At 35.5% G+C, this 24,142-nt stretch overlaps 1 protein-coding gene across 1 annotated transcript; it reads right to left on the bottom strand.

Annotated features, from left to right (window-relative positions):
• Positions 1 to 10,214: 10,214 nt before the first annotated feature.
• On the bottom strand, positions 10,215 to 23,873 carry LOC129279665 (mannose-6-phosphate isomerase-like). Its single transcript, XM_054915768.2, has 8 exons — positions 23,753 to 23,873; positions 17,513 to 17,640; positions 17,092 to 17,292; positions 15,724 to 15,865; positions 14,898 to 15,095; positions 14,341 to 14,514; positions 13,204 to 13,412; positions 10,215 to 11,269 (listed from the first exon to the last, which is right to left on the bottom strand). The coding sequence occupies exons 1-8, from the start codon at positions 23,766 to 23,768 to the stop codon at positions 11,048 to 11,050; spliced, it is 1,290 nt and encodes a 429-aa protein (XP_054771743.2). The 5' UTR covers positions 23,769 to 23,873; the 3' UTR covers positions 10,215 to 11,047.
• Positions 23,874 to 24,142: the final 269 nt, after the last annotated feature.

Genomic DNA, 24,142 nt, shown 5'->3' with positions numbered 1-24,142 from the left:
TCCTGTACAACACTGGTATAAGCATCAAATGAGGCACTTTTCACCCCCAAAATAAAAACTCCTAATTGAAACCAATTTAATAGTAAACATGAAGATATCACAAGTTCACTGCACAGTGGCGCAAATGGTGTTGATTCTTTTCATGGGCCTCAAATCTTGCAAACTTAGGCAAAAATGCAATTTCATGTTTAACTTGAAAATCAGTAGAAATTACTACCCAATGCTACTGCTATGCACCTGAAATTTTTGCATGGGAAATCTAAATTTTGATTTTTGTAGCAGAGAGATATTAACCTCAAGAAAATACAGAATCATAAAAAGAAATAGGTTTCTTTAAGCTGTTGATATCAGATCCACCGTGCTTGAGTGGCTTGAAACTGTTATAGGGCACAAGGAATGAAATCAAATTACGTTCAGATGCTACTATTCTATGGGGGGTCTTAGGTAAACCAAGAAAGACTCCACGATGCGATAAGAATTGTTTGATTGAGCAAGAAAGTGTGCTAGTTCTGGTAACGTGCACACCTTGAATCGAATCGGTGCTGTGAGATTGTTATTATGGCTGGGGCGCTGGAAGACAAAGGAGGGATATTTTGGGTGTACTTACCCAAACTAGGGTTTCAATGTATTGACCTATGAATGTATCAATGATTTGAGTACCCTTCTCATCTCATTGGGTGTTGAATCAAAAGAAAATCTAATGACTTCACTGGCCGTGATTACCTCTCAGATAAAGAGAAAATGAAAACTATCAAATGACGATTAGAGATTATGATATATTCTTCTAAAAAGTGGATTGGAGAATGAATATGAAATCATTCCAAGAAATGGATGGGTATTTTTTGAAAGTTACGTGGTAGGTTTGGTGTATCTTTGATGGTGTTTTGTCAATGAGAATGAACTGGCATGCGCAGTGCGTATGCCGAGGGAATGAATCAATGTTAGATTCTGCAGAGTATTGGTCTGTTCTATGAAGAGCATATTATAATGCATGATTGGTATACAGAGTTATGATTATTAGAAAGAGTTTGACTGGTTAGGTGCTGGTCACTTAAACCAAGGTTTACAGTTTTAGAGTGGATTGGTGCACAGGAATTGATTTACAGACAGTGAAGCAGTAAGACACAGGGACAACCAGAAAGGGATTTCTAAGATTATCAGAAATATGAAATACCCAATGAATTGGTGTTCCAATTCAGATGATATTGGGGTCAAGCAAGGTTATAGAATCTGGTGTCAAATGTTATGTACGCTAATGCATACAATATCGGGGATAAGGAAGGTGTAAGAGTCTGGTGTCATATGCTTTATGCATTCTGATGCAGATGTGACAAGAGTAGGCAGGGTGTTAAAATTCATGGTGTTAAGTGCTTTTGATGGTGTAAACAGTTGGTGTCTGAAATGACTCTGGTACATATGTCTGGTAGTGTTAATATATTGACACTTTAATTGTGTTTAGAAAATGTTGCAAGACACAAGTTTACGATTTGAATCCCCATTTGAAGTCAATCAATTTCTTGAAAGAAAACTGTACTATAAGAGAGACACATTAAAGATATAGGTCTGTTCATAAAGGACTACTGTTGTAGCAATTACCATGGTAACAGGGCTCAGCAGCCAATCACAATCATGGTTACCATGGTAGTTACAATAATGGCAAATTTACCATAATTGCAACTCTTCATGGAATGGGTCCAAGGTCTTCTGATATGAAGAATAGAATGATTCAAGCATTTGTACACCTTAACTGAAATATCATGTTCACATTGAGCCTGGTATTCCATCACTTCAGAATGCAAGTTGTGCTTAGCCACTGTATCTCACTAGTATAACAATTCAAATCTTGCGGAGTCTGTTCACATTGGCTTGAATTCAAGATCACAATTTATAGAAACCCAAAGAAAGCTGAAGAGGAGATGATTCTTTCACTCAATGTGTCATAGTATAGACATTGTAGTCAACAAATATAAGCTCACCAACTTACACAAAATGGTCTATTAAAATTGGAGATATCTATCTGTTTAACCTATTATTCAAACCAAGATTTCAAGGCACTGTGTGAACAGACCCCCTTCGATACAAGGAATTTAACCAGTGTGAACAGACCCATTAAGTACTATGGATTTTGGTTTACTGGAATGTAAGAATGTGGGAATGTTGAGGAGCAAGTAGAATACGTGAAATTTTGAAATTTGAAAAGAGTTTGACTGAAATTTTGAAATATTTGCCTGCCTCTATGCCAGTATTTTCTTACGACACATATTTACTGCTTGGATGTAACTTGTTTTAAAAAAATGTCAAACTTTGATGACTTACATTCAAAGTTGGTAAAGAATCATGCATGTACATAATTTTAGAGCTCCAAAGCATTATTCCCTGTACACTGAGTTAGAATTGAGCCTAAAAAGAAGAAAGTGTTCAATCTTTTTTTCTTTTATCCTTCACCTGACTAATACCATAGTTATATGGTAATGATCCCAACCAAAATGTATTTTTATGTAAAATGGTACAACCACTTTTTCCTTTCAGATTACCCATACCAGAACAGATTTAGTGTTTACTGGGGGAATATCTATCAGAACTTAGAGGGTTAATTAAATTCACTTTCATTGTAATGGTAGTTATAAGTTCTTTAAAGTAGCAGTTGGTTTTCTAACATCAATATAGTCAGTATTAAATCCTTTTATAGAGCTCCATATATCAATCTCTATGAGATGCATTCATCTTAGATATTGGCATTATAAATTTGAATATTGGATTGGAATCGGATTGGCTATGATCCTCATATTAGACTTAATGCCTTTGTGCTCTAAAGGCATCAGTGGTAATACATTTGACTGTGATATACTTCAGCTTTCTGCAAGAAGGTTCTAAATACCAGGTGCTATTATTGATATGTAAGGACCTTTTTGCCAGATAGCTTTTAATAGGTTACAAAAATCCGGGTAGTAAATATGTGTGTATACAAAATACTGGCATACAAGCAAAGATTGAGATGATCGAGTATTGATAAACCAATGCACTGACAATATTGATGTAACACAAGTATGTATCCTAACACGCACTGTATGGTGGAGTCTACGGGGGAAATAGGAAAAGAAAAATTGCAATTCATAGATAGGCTTTATGTTTGCTTACTCCTCACCTCGCATTTGTAGCTGTTTGTTCACCAGAGGCAAACTAACACTGTAGAAAATTAAAAGTACTTGTTCCAGTCAGCTCATTTTATTTCTTTTGTTTATATGTGGGACTAAAGATATTGTTGCTATATGTATCTATTGATTCATATGAAGCTAGTTAGAAGTCAGTGTTTAAAGTCTTGTTTTAATCATATTTACATAATTATATATATGAATGAAAAAGACATTTTATGTACTTGATATGTGCCTAAGGCACAATTGTATATGTATAGAGGAAACTATTATACCCTTATGTTTTTTGCCAAATTATACTTTAGAATGGTGAAAAATTAGAATGTGAAGTTTAAAGGAGTATATAGAGAGAAATTTTACGATGAGAAAACTTTTTGTATGAGCCAAATATTACGAAGTCATCCAACATATTATCCTGATTTTTCTTGTTTTTGTTATATTTCAAACTATATGTTTAAAGTTCTTTTTATCTTGACTAAGAGTATAGTGTAAAAGAAAGATGTGAAAAACAGGACTTTTTCCTCCATCCTAATCAATGTACGACTTCTATGTGACATTATAAAACTATTACCATGAATGGCTTGAATTGAGACTATCATGTATGTACAAAAAAATATTGCACGTTTTTCCATGATTACTTGTTGATCGGATGAAAAAATCTTTGTTTTTAGATGGACGGAAAAAAGATATCAAATTTCCAGTATTCTGTGGTCTTTGTAATGTGTATAGATGTTTAGCTAATTTGTGTAACAATTTGATTGAACTAGAACCGTTATATCAACAAGGATTCTTGAACAAGCTACAACAATAAGCTGTGAGAAAAACACTAATGAATAAAATTGCAGTTATATAAAATGATTCATATTTGTCAGAAAAGTGTGTTGACCTCTTAGTCTGCAGGTACGGACTGTTTTGACTACAACCGGTGGCGTTCTTTACGTCGCACTTCAAACAAAGTGATCGACGCAATTTAAGCAACGAAATTGACTGAAACAAAGGCCTGTATCCACAAATACATGTAAATGATCATTAGAGTTTAAACCAATTGCAAGTTTTTACAGATTGCACCAATTCCTGGTTGCATAGAACATGTTATCAAGGAGAAGTAACAAGGTAGTGTTATATAAGCTACTGGAGCATGCAATGTGATTGGTTGAAGGCAAATTTGTCATAGAATTCTAGCTTATGATATTCAGGACATGCTTTATGAAAAAGGGCCCAGGAGAAAAGTTACTGAATATTTTGCCATCCAGGGCAGAGAAAGAAAACATTGGGAAACTGTAAAGTTAAATTGAGATAAAATGATAATTTGACCGAAATAAAATCAATGATGTGAAATATACTTGTGGTCGTAATTTATTTGGTTAAAAGTTTAACTTAGTTGCGTAAAATTTACTTTTTTGTGGAAGTAATTGATTATTTGCATATTGTACAATATTTCCTCACAGCATACCACTAATGATCATAACGATAATTTACAAAAAAATCATCTATCATACAGGTATGATACTTTGTTCTCAGTCAGCAGACCAAAGACTTCAATTTGATATATATGTGGATACAGGTCATAGAGTTGAGGTCAAAGTTTAAAGGTCAACTAGTTTGTATCTGCAATATGTAGTTCTTGATCCCTCATAGCTTGTTTAAATTTTTGTGTCAACCCGTTATCTTGAATACCTCAACATTTGTGACAGAAACAACTTTACCGTTTTGAAATCAGCAGATATAGAGTTCTATTTTAGAAACGACTAACATTGTTTTGACTATGATTGTCAGATGACTATTGCTAGGGTCAAATCGGTGAAGACAAAGTTAAATTCAAGTTGTCTTCATGTACAGTGCAGATAAACTTTAACTGTAAATATTATACATCGTTTACATCTTGAAGAAATGTTATTGTTTCAAAATGAATATGACTGTATTGAGGACCAATTAAATCACATACAACCTTTTGCTTGTTAACACTCAAGCAACACCACTTCCTAGTATAGATATTCAAACTATTCACATAATGACCACATATCTCTGAATATAGTGTACTAGGATAATATTCACACGTTACTTTAATATAAACATTGAGGGAAATATTTCCAAAGCAAAAGAAATATTTCTGCCAGCCGAAGAAAATATTTTCAAAACCTGATTTGATCACTGGCTATCAGAAAACATGAATTTCCCCTCAAAACACAACCATTTGAAGATAACACAGGCTCTGAGCCTTTTTTAATCAACAAAAATTATAACATTATTTGTATAGCATGTCACAGATGACCTTTTGCTATAAAATCATCTACGGCTTTGATTACATCATCTGTCACAATCTGAATCAACATCATCAACAACAACTACAAAATAATGTTGAAAGTGATGAGGATAATGATGGCTGAATAGTAATAGTAATGATGATAATGATAATGATAACAATACAAATAATAATAATGAAATATTTCTACAAATAAAGTCCTTGTTACATCAGCAATCTGAGTTCCAAAGCTCTTTGATATAACCCTAAGCGTCGGATTCTGATGTGTAGCTTATATAGATCAGGCACTTTCTCCACTCCTTGGGGAGCATTTTAACTAGACATCATCTCTGGTTAGATGAATCATACATATCATGCATGCCACGTTTCTTTGAATACTTATAATATCCGCTCGCCACATAGAATGCAAGATCACATGTATTGAAATACAGCAAAAGAAACCTTTATTACTTTTAATAAAACTTTTTTGTATACGTACAAAGCAAAAGCAATGAGTTTTACTTGTATAATATAAAAAAATAGGCACTGAAATATAATCTTTGGACCCAATTTACATTTGATACAGAATAAGCCATAACATGGTTAAAATAGAAATTCCTTGTGTAATATTATTGATTCAAAATTCATTCTAAAGCCAAACTGTATTCTAGAAGCATTATAAAAGTTTTAGCTGTTTTAAAAGATCTTCCCAGCAATTTTGCTTTTGCCCAAAAATGTTGATGTGCATTTGAAAGTTAATTGCACTCTTACTATGGTGCAGCAGGGATTTTACATGAACTACGAACATTCTTATAATGATAATAAACATTATTATAGCGCTATTTATCTAGAATATTCAATTCTAAGGTGCTTATCTCATTCAGGGGGATCAAAAAATGAGAAGCATGTTGAAATGTCTGTTGCTGCTGAAATTCATCTTATGGTACCTAAAGCAGCGCTCTTTCAACATCAAAGCTCTCCTATAATTTGGAATGCCCACCAAAAGAGCATTAAAAAATGAATATTCAATCTGGCTGATTCTTGCTTCTTGATTATTTCTAACATAGTTCTAACATAATCTTAAAGCATTGGGAATTGTAATAGTTAATACTGTCAGTACCTTTTAACCATTAAAGATTCAAATAAAAATACAATATGAACGTGAGCAGGTTTATATTGAAAGACTGTTTTTTTACCCCAGTACAATTGACCTAATTAAACACATATACCTGTATATCAATTTTATATATGAACTATTTATCTTTATGCACATATGTGTACAGAAATTGCAAAAATTGTTTTATTTCGTAATTCAAATGTAAGTTGTTCTTGCTTTATTTAGCTCTATTCATACAAAAAGGATTAATTCTTTGAGATTTCATTGCTTCCAAACATTGCTATTTTTGTTTGAAAAAATAGTTCAGACAAATTGTTTGCACTCATTATTTTTATCATTTGCAAATTTGAAATGCTGCTTTTGGAATGCTACACATTTCACCGAAAGACCACGACATTTACCTCATCATAAATATGGTTTGATTTAAGCTAGCTATTTTCTAAAGCTGTCGTTTTTTTATTTAAAAAAAAAACCTTGAAATGAAATTTAGAGATCCCAAACATTAGTAGGTTATTAAAAGAAGAAAGTGTTATTTTAACAAAGCTTGCAGTTTCTGTTTGAATAATCTGAAAATCTAACATGTTTATCAACAAGAATGAACCCAAGCTGAATATTTAAATAATATTTCTGTATAAAAAAAATTAGTTTTTCTTCTTAACAGACATCGTGCATAATACCAAAAGACAGTGAAAACACTCAAGATTGCCAGAAAACATTAAATAGAAATAGAATAGATGTAATCTTATCTTGAAGTGGAGAAAATCTATGAATTCCAATACAAAAAAGAATCTATTTTGCTGACATTTTAACTGAAGACAAATAAGTATTAATGCCAATGTTCCATTCCAGAACATAGAATTTAGTAAATGGATGTATACGAGAAATACCCATATAGTTCTGCTTGTCAGTAATTGAATTTCATTATTAAAATTTCTAAACCCATATAGAATCAAATTTCCTTCAGTTTTAACTTTATTTGTATAAAGATACATCAATGAATTAACATCCATACAAGATTCAATCATTTGTTATTGCAATAAAAAGCGGATCTCACAAATGCCCTATTTATATCAGACCAACATTTTCTCCATATGCCTACACATCATTTCATTCTTAATACATTTGCAAGATGACATTGTGAACTGAAATTCATATCAGATTTTTAAACCCTTCTGTAGAATTCTTAACATCATCTTCAGAAAACCCTTTACAATCTGGTTGTGTTTTATTATGTCCAGTGTATTTCTTTGAAATATTGTAATTTTTGATGCAGAAAATATAGTTTAAATGTACTTACCCTTTCCCTGCATCTATATTTATATATGGATCAATATATGTGAATATATATCATTTGTATAAGAAGGCTATAGCATGTTATTAAATGCTGTAGGCTTCACAAGAGCAATGTGGAGTACATATTATCTATAGAATACATTACATACGTGTCGAGCCATTCATATGTAACGACTTTTTCAAGAAAAAGAAAAATTGTGTAATATAATTCTTCCATATTCCAACTTGTTATTATTTTTAGATATAGTTTCCAGGTATGTTTATCATTATTATTATCACCATTATTGTTATGAATAATGAATTATTAAAGATTCTTCAACTTGTATAAAAAAAAACGTAAATGTTATTCTGACTTGAATTGGCAGTGTGTATAAGTGATGATCATTTCTTTGTTTTTCTTATGTCTTCTTCCAAGGGTGAATTGGACAGCCGGGCCCCCATCCCGTTGAAAAGAAAAAAAAGAAATGAAAAAAAAAAATCTTTTCTACATGCACCCTGATGTTTATGTTGACAACTAGGACCACTTGTGTACCATTTATGCACTTAGTAGTTTTAGAGAGAGATATATATATATGACTATATATATATATTTCCTTATATGCCTTTGTCATTACCGTTCTACTTTCTGTCATTAAAATCGTCTTATGTCATCACCATCGTCTTCATCATCATCATCATCGACATCATCATCATCTTGTATGTGTATCCCAAGCCCTTACTAGTCAATGTTTTGTAGGGGAGTCTACCGATTTATAACAATTACTATAGACAATGATGAAGAATTTGACTGCGAAATGTTTTTTTCGCGTAAGAATTTACCGATTTGACGACTTCTGGTAGGAGATAAAACATACAGAAAATATTTAATTGCGTAGAAGTTTGTATGTAATAAACCCTGCATGCGACTATACACATTATTGGTGTGGGGGACGGTTTATTTCACTTGTCATGTATTACGTATTACCTGTCTTTATTGAAAATATACATTTAAAGTAATTGTCCGATTTGCAGCAATGTTTTGAAATAAACTAATTTCCATCTTGCCACGGAATATCAAATTTCATGGATTTTGTGCTCTTGTCTAGATCATTATTTAGTGTCATGTGTGTGTCTTTTTCTTTCCGTTTCTCAATCTCTTAATATCACTTTCTGATTTTTTTTTTTAATCACTTTCTGATTCTTCTGTGCTAAAAAATATAATGCCCGGAGTGAAAAATCTGCCTTATGCAATATTCATGACGATGGACCAAGCTAATCAATTGGAATCTTTTCTACAGTCTCACTAACTTATTCAAATGAAAAATCATTTGGGGGGAAACTTTTTTCACCAAGATGATTAAGATAATCTGCGCTCTGTAAGACAAAGGCTTTCAATCAATTGCTGAATACCAATGACTAATCAAGATCATCGTAGCTTACGCACTCTGTTTGAAATACTGACCGGGAATCAATCAGTGCGGTTCTTTCATATTTGCAATTCATCGCAAACCTTTGTGTTACGGAATCCAGTTCTTTGCGAATGATTTTGAAAAGGCAGCACATGAATGTGTGGTCTAATAAGTGATATGGGAATATCAGTTATTGGTATATAATCATACTTGGAAAGTCGGAATAAGTTTGAGTTTAACAATTGGGTATTGATAAGATAAACAAAACTCAACATGTAACAGTTTACAACTGTTCAAAGTAAGGGATTCAAATGCCCACAGAGAGGAAGGGGAGGGGGAGAGAGAGGAAGGGGAGGGGGGAGAGAGAGGAAGGGGAGGGGGAGAGAGAGGAAGGGGAGGGGGAGAGAGAGGAAGGGGAGGGGAGAAAGAGGAAGGGGAGGGGGGGAAAGAGGAAGGGGAGATAGAGGAGTACAACTTTCTGATTGGTTAATTTTCATACATTCATTATCTAATTTTTCATGTCGGCAAGATATTACCCTTACAAGTCACATACTGAAATTTTCAGAGAAGAAAACAGAGTCTTTGTCAACGGAAGAGGCTACCCTGTTGAAATTACAACTGGAAATATTCAAATCAGATGTAAGTTGATAAGCTTGATACTAAATACAATCATAATAAAGCCATAATGATTCTTTTTAAAGAAATATAATGCTTTTTTATTGGGTGAAATATCTTCACAATGTAATGAAAAAATTATCTCAATATTGCAAGAATATCAAGTACAATAAGAAAGATTGATTGAGACAATTTGATTGTACATGATACAATGAAAACTAACAAATGCATATTTAAATAACAAGAACAAGTTGATATTTGTATAGTGCCCGATCCCATCAATCATAGTGCCTTAGGTGCTCCAATGTTAAACCAGGGCCCTGTTGCATAAACCCTCTAAAAGTACAGATTATTTTGTTGGTAAAGAATAATAAAACCCTAAAAATCAGGGTTATTTTGACATCTAAAGAAAGGGGGGGGGGGAGTTTTTATAGGGGTTAAAATACATCATTAGTATAAACATATATCTCCATTATCATATCTTTATCAAAATCATCACCATCATCATTATCACCATCATCACCACCACTTTTACTCAATCAAAATCACAACTTTCAAATGATACCTAATTCCATTCAATCTATTGCAACTAATAACTTCTTAATAAATCACAATTTATACATAAATTCAGCAAAAATATAAAAATAATTCTAGAAGTAATAAATCTAAAAAAATACAAATATCATATTTTCATTTCAATGTATAACATTGGTAACTATAACACTTTCAGAAAAATCTTAATGAAAAAAATGAAAATTTAATGACCACTAACGAAGGAGGGTCATTCTTAATTTATTTTCTTTTTATGCAATCTAACAAGATTTACCTCAAAGATGAAAACATTCATTTTCCATGACACACATTTATATGTTTCAATCACACTAGTTTGTCTTTATTTGTAGTGGTAGAAATGGGCAGTGTTCTTGGATTCTAATACGCGTAGTAGAATATACCTGCAGTTTAACATATATATTAACATATACTAGAACCCATAGCATTGAAATTTAAATATTGATTATAAAAATACTTAATTTATTTTCAGTACTAGTAATTTCAGTCATATACGCATATTGATTAGGTTTATTATGCAACAGAATCAGACAGCCTACAGTCAGATGATTCCAGACTTTTTTAAATATACAAAATAAAACAAAAATATATGTATCATAAAATAAACAGCCAATAGAAAAGAAGTGTGGGTAGAAATATGAATATTCATGATTTCCCAAGGGTAGCACCATTAATCAAGGGGGCAGAAGGCTCTGAAAGCCAGCAGGCCATTGGTTAAATTGAGAGCTAGGCTCTGATTAGCTGAGAGAAACAATACTGACCCCTTACAGAATGACAGGGCTTGTCCATTCAGTAATGAAGGGTGTGCAACCTCACCTTGTCCCTCAATGATGATAATAATGCTAGGACTGTCTTCAGCGCGGAGGCTGTAGCTTGTTTGGTCAGCTGGGACCTGGAGAAAGTTGAATGGGAATAAAAATTCATTCAAAATACAATTAATATTCAAATACCAGTAATGACAATGATAGGAATATAACAGTTGTAGAAATGATAAAAACAAATAATAATAAGTAGTAACAATGATAATAACAATGGTGATGACGATGATATTCAGGGTTCCCAGCTTTTCAAGAAAACAAAATTCCCCAATTTTTTCCTGATGAAGTTTAAAAATTGCCTGATAATTATTTAAACCCAGTCCAAGTTTAGCATGTTTTCTAAGTTGTTGCAGTGAGTTACATGTATTTTCAGTATAAAAACAATAACGTAAAACTAATTAGTACCACCATAACCATTCAATGGATGTTGTTTTGTTATGCAACATAATATAACAGAGTCTGACCATGGACCTATTACGAATGGACATTATCCCCTCCTTTGGGCCAAAGACCGTCACCGCTAATCCTTTTATAAACAGAGCGCTAGCAGCTGACGCCCATCAAGCCGGTCATAAAACACGCTCTTACTGATGGACAGCGGAAATCAATTGTACGCTGCTCCTACCCATTGCGATGTTGTTCGTTCACTTTATCAAAAGCAACGCACAGCAGCGAACGTTAGCGCTATGAAAATGATAGCAGAAACAAGAAAACAGGCGTGCATAAACGTATTTTTTACGTACATCGCAAACAACCGCACATGAAATGCATTGACATCACCTTGCAGATCCGTATATCTATGGCAAAAAAGCAATTGATATTCGACGGAGAAATGTGCAAAAAAACGTTTAAAATGCAGCTTTTTCGGACAGTATTGATGTTGATAGTAGCGTTTACCTTTGGTCAGAAGTTGATTTTCATTTGGGCATAAAATTTCACAGGATTGATGAAATTTAACAGGATTTTTTTTGATGGTCAGACGACAATCGCACATTATAGACAGCCTAAAATAATGTACTGAAAAACCGGATATGAATTGCGCATTGCATTCTAGGTAATGTAGGGACTTTCCCTATTGGCAATCGGGGCTAAAACATGACCGTCTTCGGTCGAAAGAGGGCCAGTGATCGATCGGTGACGATCAATGGCCGAAAGGAGCTTGTGTAAACAATCGCCCAGGGCGGTCGTCGTAAAAACCGTGTAAAGAGAAAGTTAAGGGTTAGACAGCGATTTTGACAGCTGGAAACAGGTGGTGGTAATAAAATGCTCTCGTTGAATGTCCATTCGTAATAGGTTCATGGTCTGACCGACTACCGTGCTTTCGACTTCTGGGCCAATCAAAATTCTCTGATTTTTCCCTCATCTTTCTCTGATTTGCGGTATTTTTTAATCAATTTCCCTGATGGGCTGGGAACCCTGGATAGTGATGTTGATGACGATGGTGGTGACAATGATTTTGATGATGGTGATGATGATTGTGATAACGACAGTGATAATCAAGGTTCCCACAGAAATTTGAAAACAGAATTGCATGACTTTTCCATGACTAAATTGCTGCTTTCCATGACTTCCCGTGACGTACCGGGAGTTGAGTAGAATTTGGGATGTCACAAAACTGGGAAAAATGGAAATCATGAACGCCAATCATAATAGCAGAGTATGAGGGTTGCGAGACACGACAAACTAGAAAGCTGCCATAGCCAAGAGGTAAATGCAATTCCATGACTTTTCACAAATTTTCCAAATTCCATGACTTTTCCCTGACTTTCCATGACCACAAATTTTTACAGGATTTTCCAAGACCATGGAAACCCTGGATAATGACGATAAAATAAATGCACAATAATGCACGTTGCTCCTGCCCTTCAAATGACATTGCAAATGTTTGACAAGTATTAGCCTTGGAAAAGCACAGCTTCTAATACGGCACTCAAGCAAACCAGGAATAATTCTTTAAAAAAAGAAAACAGACTGGCATCCCTGCATAAAAGACATTGATATTCTGTACCTTGACTCGAGCAACTGCAAAATCAGGTACAGGAGGGTTGTAGATGGTGACGTAGGGATCGTCAGGGTCTGTCTTACTTGGGAATATTCTCTCCTCAGCCGTTGATGGGAGGTACGTCAACATCTCACATAGTGTTGGGATGTCCTTAAACTTTGGGGTGAGTCCTGCACGCACTACGTTGTCTGAGCATGCCATGCATTCTATGCAGTCTGTCAAAGAAAGATTGCTCAATAAATCATCTGGGTTCTTAAAACGTAGGTTGGTATTGTTGACACTCAGTACATATCATTATTTAACTTCAATCAGTTCAAATCAAGGCAGAAAATTACAACAGACAAACATAACATGGAATAATTGTTAACGTTTCAGGTATTTGCCCTTAATAGTAAGCAAATAATCAACGTTCGTTGGTGAAGGTGATGGGCATATCACTTTCGAGGCAACCTGGATGCAGCTACATTGTATCTTTCTGAAGCAAAGCTGAGGAAAGATAGCAAGTACATTCAGCTTGGCGAGGAAGTGATAGTTTGCTCATCACCTGACATTGAAAACCACTATATACGAAGAAATTGATGTTTATATGTCTCCACAAGAAGGAAGTTTGATTTTAAAAAGTCAAGGTTTCCTTTGAAAACAAAATCTTTTGAGTCGATATGCTTGTTTTAACACTAGCGCGCATGTAAACTGTGCGCAAGCATCTAGATCTTGCGCAATCGTCACAGCATGTGATAGAGAATGATGGAACAAAACAATCGAGGGGCAAAGACCTCTTCATTTTGCATGTACTCAGACTAATTCATAACGCGTTATGATCCTATGGGTTCCATCACTGCGATTGATGATTGTGGAGGAAACTACCCTTTATCACATGACTGACTTTTGAGCAATCCTATAGCAAGATTCTTAGTATGTGGAATATAATTACTTAAACTAGATAGAGTTTAATATGTCTAATCTTGATGGACATTAACAACTGTAAACTGCAGTCTTGGGTGGCTCTATCGAGTTAACCTGATACATCATGCATTGATTACATTAAAAATGTCACAGTAAAGACGTAACTTAAATGCATGTATGAAACACACAATTGTCAGTTATGAAATGTCTCTGAGGATGATTTGACATTCCTCTACTTACTTCCAGATAGGTATGCATGAGGTTCGTTGGGTCCTAGAAACATGGCTTCTCCTGGTTGAAGTGTGATGTGATTGAAGAGATAGGAAACAAAGCAACCTACATCACCGGGGAACTGACTGTATAACCTAAGAACTAACAATCCATTGCTTTGGCTTAGATCCTGACCCCCGGCCTCTGTAAAGAACAAGAAAAAGGATTAAATCATTGAAATTAAACATTACAATTTGTTGTAATGATCGCAACATGAATTTGAACAGTATCCGATAAAATGATTCTATGTTTATTAAACAAAAATGTGTTAAATGATTCTGGTACAAAATGTGTGATTGCTGAGAAATGAGCAAAATAAGCATGGCATTCCAGTCTGGTGTGGGTCTTTTTCCAAGCAATCATAAAGCATTTCCCGACACATGCTTATCTGTGTCTGCAATCTTCAATGTGATCATTTTTCAGCTTAGGAATTCATGATTTCACAAAGTTAAGTTTATGCAAATTTACCAGATCTAGATCTACGATGATGTGGTGACAATAAACCTTGATTTCAAAGATTTTTATACCTTCTGCTTTGAGTCTTGCGATCAATGCTTCCAGTTTAGATGTCATCTCATTGATATCTTTATTCATGATTGCTGATATACATCGTTTCAGCCCAGCCCGGCATTCCTCTGATGATCCATTCCCATTACTGGCGTTGAGGGCAGCAGACAGAGATGCAGCATTCTCCTCCCCAACCACTGCTCTGAGCTCAGGTACATCTGATAGCGAAGAGAAGTGATACTACAGTTTTGATATCAGACTAAATATAAAGGGTATTCAAAAATTGTTTGCTTTTAAACTAATGACTTTTTCACCTTTCAAAGTAGGGGACAAATATAAATAAAAGTGCATTTTAAACTAAAAGATTTTCAGTGGTTACCAAGGAGATTAGGGGAAACAGATGTGAAAGTAGATTAAAACATATGAATGATAACCATTAGCTTTTAAACTACAGGTGTACTATTTTTAACTAACAAAATACAAATAATTTGAAGTAATAACATCAATTAGAAAATTGAACAAAGCCAGGTTAATAATAAAAATAACATCGCGCCTCAGAATAGAATATTTCTAGATAGATGGCGCTATATAAATGCCTATTAATATTATTATTATTATTATAAACACATTGCTGTTTACACAAAGCAGAATATAACAATATTCATCCCAACACTGGTCAAACAGGGAAGAGGGCAAATTTAATGTAATAAATTCAAAGACAGAGAGAGACAAAGACAGAGAGAGAGAAAACAAAAGAGAGGTAGGAAGGGGGGGGGGTTAGGGAATCACATAGAGGGTGCAATGAAAAGCCCCCCCCCCCCCCTCCACACACACTCACTAACTTACTTTCTAAGAAGTTGACTATTTGTGATACTGGTCTGAAGCCATTCATGCCTTCGAATGGAGTCAGAGCAAGGGCCATTTCTGGTTTATGATTGGGATCAGGATATTTATCTGGTCTCTCTGAATGTAACTGTTCAGCATGGGCCTATGAAGAAAGACACACAAAAATATGGCTATGAATGAAGATACTTCATAATTTACCTTGTGTTTTATAAAAATGAACTGATTTTTATATCAATATATTCCAAGGAGGTGCATTTGTGACTACTAACATTTGTCTAACATAAACTTTACGGATGGTGATACAAACAGTGAACAATATTTAAGGGCTACTCCAGGCTTAAAATAAAATAATCAGAACAGATTAAGTAAAATCAGACAATCACTGAAAATTCCATCAAAATTGGACAAGGAATAACAAAGTTAAACGACATTGTTGTGCATTATTTTGGTGAAAGAGTTCTATGCATGTCTTCATGATGCAATGGAGGAACTGATGATGTCATATCCCCACACATTGTTTTGCATTTTATTATGTGACATTATATTCATTCAAATTTTGTCCTCCAAAGAACAAAGGAAACTGAACTGACCACTGATACCACTGCAACTTATTTGTTACATGGAAGACATATCATGCATACATGTACAAAAATATGAAATGATTATGACCAAGATGGCGTGAGACTAACTGAGAAATATATTTAGTGTGCATTACACCATGTGTAGTGTAGCAGGGATGTAGTCAAAGCCAGTACTTCCGAGTCGGAAGGCCACTGGAGAAAACCTTCTCCCACAGACTTTGTACATGTGACTCGGCCCAAGGCAAAGACCAGCAAAATCTGGCCTTCAGGCCGGTCTGACTAAATGGCAATTAGACCAAATTGATAGTAGATGAAATGGGATAAGGCCATGTGGTATTAAGGCGACCGCACACCTTGCGATTGGTCTGCGACTCAATTTTGGAATAAAACGTAGTAGAATTTGATGCTAATATTGAGACTTGGAATATCTTACTGTGTAATGTTCGAAATCATCGTATGAATACCTATATTCAAATCTGTGACTATGCTATCATCCTTATTAGAATAAAAGTAAATTAAATATCTAGTCGTAATGACGTCATAGCAGTCGTACGATTGGCTACGATTTGAAACTATTTTGGCCATTACTCCAAAATAGAGGCTTACAATCTTACAAAATGGTTATATTAGTATTCTTTCAATTAATTTTAACCTCCAATTAAATAATATGTTCCATTCACATTTTCAGAAAATGAGCAAAATGCGATTTGTTCCTAATCGGATCGCGAACAGTCGTAAGGTGTGCGGTGGCCTTTAGACTTTCTGAGAAGTAGACCAAATAAATTACCTTGTTTGGATGAGCCTGGATAGAGAGTGACTTGTTGACAGAGAGCACCTTGAAGAGGAAAGGAAGTTGATCACCAAACTTAGCTCTGACCTTAGACCCAAGACACTCTGGTTGCTTAGCGATGAAGTCACTGAGGGGTATCCCAGCATGCTCGGATGAACCAACGACAGAGGGACCCTTGGGATGGGTGCCCATCCACAGCTGGTCATTCAATTAAAGGAAAAAAAGATATTTAAAAGTTAATGTAAACAAGAATAAAAAGTGATAAAAGCCATTTCGCATGCCTCCACGTAGAGTTCATTTCGAAGAAAAATGAGAACTATTATTAGGATAGTGCCGTTAAACTTTGCTTCCTTCAGAGTATTATTGAAGTTATTACAAATTATAACAAAAAAAGAATTCATGAATATTTTGTTCTTACCTCAGCATAGGGCTGATCTGGTTGTAGTGTGAAGTCTTTATTAGAACTCTGACTGAGGCTGGCTACTGCACTATCAAGACCAATCCGTCCCCAGGCATACTGCTGTACAGCACAGCGAAGTGAAACAACTGAAAAACATGTGGAGCAAGCAATGAAATAGGAAAAATTGTAACAAGTAGCTCTATTTTTCTAAAGTCATAACACCACAGATTAATGTCATTTCATCCAATAGTTTCTATGCCCGCAATAGTTTAAGGATACAGTATATATAATTGTAGGCCTACTGTATGAATAATTTAATTGTTGAAATAGTTTGAAAAATGTTTACTCTTAATGAAAAGTTTGGAAGTTGGTCTTTTGGTTAAGGTAAATACAGGTTATTTATTTTGTTAGGGTCCATGGTTTAATTAAGTCAATGTCAGTGGCACTTTTAGGTTTTATTTTGGATTTTAGCTTAGATTTAGGCCTAGGCCTGGTAATTGGTTTCAAATTAATCATGGGTTTCATTTGTGTTACTTTCCTTCATTAGTCGGCTTTATGTGCACGCATTCTGCAGTCTTGTCACTCACAACAAAAAACCTAACTGCCTAATAAAAATAAAAAAAACATTGTTAGGTGCCATTTTTTTCAGTGGACAGTGGCAAAAATTGGCAATGGCATGCTTTTTGACAACCAAGAAAGCAAACATTGCATTTACCTTGGAATTCACCTTAGAAGTAGGCATAAAGTTATAGGCCTACCCGGTACACAACTTATTTGCCCCTCTGTATCCAAACGTTGGTACCTAAAACTTATTTGGCGTTAAGTGGCATGGGTAGAGCATGGACATAGAAAATTTTCATCTGGATTGTACATGTTCAGGAACCTTTTCCACACCTTTTCCATTGAAATCAGACCAGACAATACTGAATTTCGACAAATTAAAAAAAAAATTGGTAACATATTTTTCAAAGAGTATTTATTCCATTTAAATCAGACCAGACAATACTGAATTTCGACAACAATTTTTTTTTGAAAATGACAAAATATTTACTTGACGATAACGATGAGCACGTGCGGGTGGTTGACGTGTTTTGATCATACCTCTCAGATTTGACTTAAAATTTGTGATTTTCTTATCGGATTGGAGTATCATATGTGCATATCTTCATAAGATTGGTTTCAAGACAGCGATGTGCTTCATTTTGGAATGAGATTGGCATATTTTCAGAGGATTCAAGCTAGATTCTGATCATGGAGAAAGTTCAGAGGAAATTGAAAAAGTTGTCACCCTTCGGCAAGAAAACGCCGGAAGCTGTACCGGTGGTGGACGCCGGCAGCTCGGGCATTGAGAATTGGCGAAGATCGGGAGACAATGTTGGCCCGCCGAATCCAATACTGGCCGAAGTGGAAGTTACTGCCGATTTAACTGCTGCAGATTCGTCTGAAATCAACATCAGCGATTACACAGTAAATGAACAGGACACAATAAAGAAAGCAAGAAGAGTTGTTGATTTTTCATCAGTCCCAGATATTGACAGGAAGAAGGATCACAAGACAAGCAAGGGTAAAAAGAAAGCAGAAACCAGTAAGTCTGTAAAACCAAAATCTAAACTCAGAAATGACAATACCAAGAATGGATTCAAATGTTCCAAGTGTGATACGATGACAAACCGTATGATTGAATGTGAACTTTGTGATAAGTGGTCTTGCTTACCATGTCAAGAGATGAATGATGAAGTGTATTCATTTATTAGTTCATGCAATAACAAGCAAGTACACTGGTTCTGTATTGGCTGTGACAAAAGAGCACTGAAAGTAGCCAAGAATGCTCTGACATCAAAGAACATAGACCAGGAAGGAAGTCAAATTCAAATTAACTCTGATGATGTTGATAAGTTGGCAAACAAAGTAGGAGAAAAAGTTGATGAAAGTGTTGCCAAAATCATATCCCAAGCCCAACAGTCGATCAAGGTCATGATAGGCGAAGGAGAGATTGAGAAAATCATGCGGAAGTGGCAAGTTCTAACTTAGCTAGCCATACTGTTTGCCTGAATACAAAATCATGCGGAAGTGGCAAGTTCTAACTTAGCTAGCCATACTGTTTGCCTGAATACAAAATCATGCGGAAGTGGCAAGTTCTAACTTAGCTAGCCATACTGTTTGCCTGAATACAAAATCATGCGGAAGTGGCAAGTTCTAACTTAGCTAGCCATACTGTTTGCCTGAATACAAAATCATGCGGAAGTGGCAAGTTCTAACTTAGCTAGCCATACTGTTTGCCTGAATACAAAATCATGCGGAAGTGGCAAGTTCTAACTTAGCTAGCCATACTGTTTGCCTGAATACAAAATCATGCGGAAGTTGCAAGTTCTAACTTAGCTAGCCATACTGTTTGCCTGAATACAAAATCAGGCACCACACAGGCCTTCTCTGAACAAGGTCATAAGGATGATCTGAATATTGGCAAACCCTCTGATGTGGTGAATATGGTGACGATGGAAGAAGTGGTTGAAAGGGAAAAGAGAAAGAACAACTTGATTATCCACAACGTTCAGGAATCGTCCTCTGACCAGTATCAAGAGAGGCAAGAAGCAGATATCCGTACTTTCCAAGACATTCTGAAAGAGCTGAATATCAAAAATGTGAAGCCAGTCAAATCTATCAGACTCGGTGGAAGAAACCAAAACAAAAGGACCAAGCCAAGGGTTCTTTTAGTAGAGCTGGAGTCAACAAGAAAGAGGGAGATTCTGGAGAAAGCTAAAAGCCTAAAAGAGAAATAACAAGAAAGATAAATATCACATGAATGGAGATGAAGTTGCCTCATCCACTAGAGAAAAGGACCTGGGAGTATTGGTTGACTCAGAACTCAAATTTCATGAGCATGTACCAATGGAAGTATGCAAAGCTGATCAGCTCCTTGGTATTATCAGACGGACTTTCACTCAACTGGACACAAAGAGTCATGAAGACCCTACCGATTTTGTTTAAGACATTGGTAAGACCATACCTAGAGTATATGGCAACATCTTGTGGAACACTCGATGGAAAGAAGATGCAGATAAAATTGAGAAAGTCGAGAGAAGTGCAACTAAGATGGTGTAGGAGATAAAAGAACTCTCCTACACAGATAGATTAAAAGTATTGGACTTATGGTATTTATAATACTGAAAGGAATAGTCAAAATGGACTCAAGTCACTTTTTCTTGCTATCGACAAGTTCACATCTTCGAGGTCATACGTTAAAGATATTCAAAGAACAATCTAGACTCGACATACGCAAATGCGTTATTAGTAACAGGGTAGTGAATGACTGGAATGACCTCCCCCAAGAAGTTATTGACTCAGTCTCCATCGATGTATTCAAATTAAGACTTGATAAGTTTTGGTGATCCGAGCGTTTCAATCTTCAATGATCAAAACCGTCTCTACCCTCCACGTGTGCAAGTTTTTGTTCTTGTGTAATAATAACACATCGCATGCACTCCTAGTACCAATGAGGTCCAACATTACATGTATGGACCTCATAGGCGACATCAGTAGTATTTTTGGTTAGAAATCTCTGAGAACAGGATATTTATATATTATATCACAAGTACAAGCTATATTCCTTTCTCTTATTTAAATTATAATTTTATAGTGTAAATGCATCGTTAGCAACAAAAAAAAATGAAAGAAATGAAGGGGAACTTACATTTTCACTGCTTTTTCCTGATTTTCTGGGCAGCTGCTCTTCTCTTCTGACTCGCGATCGAAGCTGATATGAAGATCACGTGATTCGCGTTCTCGTCAGCTGATCGGTTGGTTATTCTTTTTGTCAGACGTTAATAATATATATTTTATAATGCTAGCATTCATCGCTAATTTAGGTGAAAGAGATTGAAGTTAAACAGCGCCAGGTCGGAATCATAATTATTTTGGAAGAGTGTATTTATACACTCGATCTCATACCTGACGTAGACGGCGCTATTCAACAAATGCACAATCTTCAATATAAAAAATAAAACAGAAAGAACGCCTTGAACACAGGCCAAAATGCCTAACGATTTCTCCGCGGCATTAACAACTATCGTAAAGGGCGCTCCATTTATCAATAAAGATGGATGCTAAGCTGTCTATGGCGACAAAATTTGCCGCAAATATTTACGAAGAATTGTGAGAAATGGTCTGAAAATGCAACAAAAGAACCGGTGAGTACCGATTAAACATTATCAATTTATTTAATAGAACATATTTAATGACTACAATGTAACAATTTCTAGATAATATTGCTTAGTTCTAAGCTAGGGCGGCCCAAATGCGCGTGAGTGGAGTCCCAGTTTATTAGCACGGGTAAGTATTGGGGTGTCGCCTAGAGTGATCGCATGGACATGGAGGACTGTAATTTCAGATGAAGAGATCTAGGTCAACAGGATTACCTCACCTCGTAACATGATGATGATGATGATCACGACACTACATAGATCTAAGTGAATTTTCAATATCAAATAAACGACGTTTTAGGAAATCTAGACTAAAATCTCTAGAGACTAGACCTATTTTTTTTTTTTTTTTTTAATTCAAGTTATTTTTATTAAATTTAATTGAAGCAGTCCTCCATGCCGTTTGGCAGCTGAGCCACTCTAGGCGACACCCCAATACTTACCCGTGCTAATAAACTGGGACTCCACTCACGCGCATTTGGGCCGCCCTAGCTTAGAACTAAGCAATATTATCTAGAAATTGTTACATTGTAGTCATTAAATATGTTCTATTAAATAAATTGATGTTTAATCGGTACTCACCGGTTCTTTTGTTGCATTTTCAGACCATTTCTCACAATTCTTCGTAAATATTTGCGGCAAATTTTGTCGCCATAGACAGCTTAGCATCCATCTTTATTGATAAATGGAGCGCCCTTTACGATAGTTGTTAATGCCGCGGAGAAATCGTTAGGCATTTTGGCCTGTGTTCAAGGCGTTCTTTCTGTTTTATTTTTTATATTGAAGATTGTGCATTTGTTGAATAGCGCCGTCTACGTCAGGTATGAGATCGAGTGTATAAATACACTATTCCAAAATAATTATGATTCCGACCTGGCGCTGTTTAACTTCAATCTCTTTCACCTAAATTAGCGATGAATGCTAGCATTATAAAATATATATTATTAACGTCTGACGAAAAGAATAACCAACCGATCAGCTGACGAGAACGCGAATCACGTGATCTTCATATCAGCTTCGATCGCGAGTCAGAAGAGAAGAGCAGCTGCCCAGAAAATCAGGAAAAAGCCGTGAAAATGTAAGTTCCCCTTCATTTCTTTCATTTTTTGTTGTTGCTAACGATGCATTTACACTATAAAATTATAATTTAAATAAGAGAAAGGAATATAGCTTGTACTTGTGATATAATATATAAATATCCTGTTCTCAGAGATTTCTAACCAAAAATACTACTGATGTCGCCTATGAGGTCCATACATGTAATGTTGGACCTCATTGGTACTTAGACCAAAAGCTTCGGTCTCTGTTATGTTGGTTGTTCAGCTGAACTCCGTTGGCTTCACTCACCAAATACAGAGACCGAAGTTCTAGCGCGATCTGTACAGGGGACTCAATGGCCATATGTTTATGTACTTAAGATCGGATAAAACGGGGAAGTGAATTTGCGCGACAGCCGAGGTAAGTCACTGTTTTTGTTCCTTTTAACTTGATTTTTCTCCGTTTTGGGGCAATTAATGCCAAGAGGGAATATTAATTTGCATTTTGGTCACGTTAATTTTCAAAATTTTTATTCATTAAAGACAAAAATTGAAGAGCCCCGACGGGGGGATTTTGCATTGCAAGTCCCCTAATGGTGGCTGCACGCTAGCGAGCCGTCTGTGTACGAGGAGAATTTAAAAACAAAAAATGTTAAAAAACTCCTCGAAACAGACGGCTGCCAGCTGTCTAATTGGTACTACTACTAGGAGTGAGCTGAGCATATTAACGAATGTGGCTTTGATTATTAATCGTTTTGAAACCGTGTGTCCTTTCACCTCACATAAATCAAATCCTTGAAACGATGACATCATCACTGCACACAGCTCACTCAATCGACAAAACACTAGAACCGTCATACTCGTCTCATACTAGGGCCTAGGCATAGCCATAGCCAGGTCTACACGAAATGACATACACGGGACCGAGCACCTTGCACCGCTCAGTTTCCTGCTCTTAATAAATAATTCCTTCACTTTCTTTGAAAACAAAACACTGCTTAATTTTTTTATATTGTGCTCACCTGCTGGAAAAGCCATATTTTGGAAAAATTGGTATGTTCTACTACAAGAAATCGCTCCTAGACAAGACAAACCCCGAAAGTTTCGAAACCACACGTCGACAAAATAGGGTACAGCGAAGACACAAACAATAAAGGAAAAAAAACTATACCCGCTGCTTATCCAACCGTCCATTCTCCGGCTGCTGCCGAGACTTTTTTTTTTTTTTAAGTGGGCGGACTTTGTACCCTTTAATGCCTTCCCCTCCTTTGATTGGACTAAAGAAGCGTATACGAAACGACCAAGCGTATAACATTTAATTCAAGTTTTAATGATCCGAATGCAATTTCCTGCTGCTTTTGCCAAAGTAACTTAAAAAAAAAAGTTAACAAAACATTTGACACTAAACGGTA

The sequence above is a fragment of the Lytechinus pictus genome, chromosome 16 (assembly GCF_037042905.1).
Source record: "Lytechinus pictus isolate F3 Inbred chromosome 16, Lp3.0, whole genome shotgun sequence".
Lineage (NCBI taxonomy): Eukaryota > Metazoa > Echinodermata > Echinoidea > Temnopleuroida > Toxopneustidae > Lytechinus > Lytechinus pictus.
Note: the sequence above shows the minus strand (reverse complement) of the source record. Positions and strands in the feature narration are given on the sequence as shown.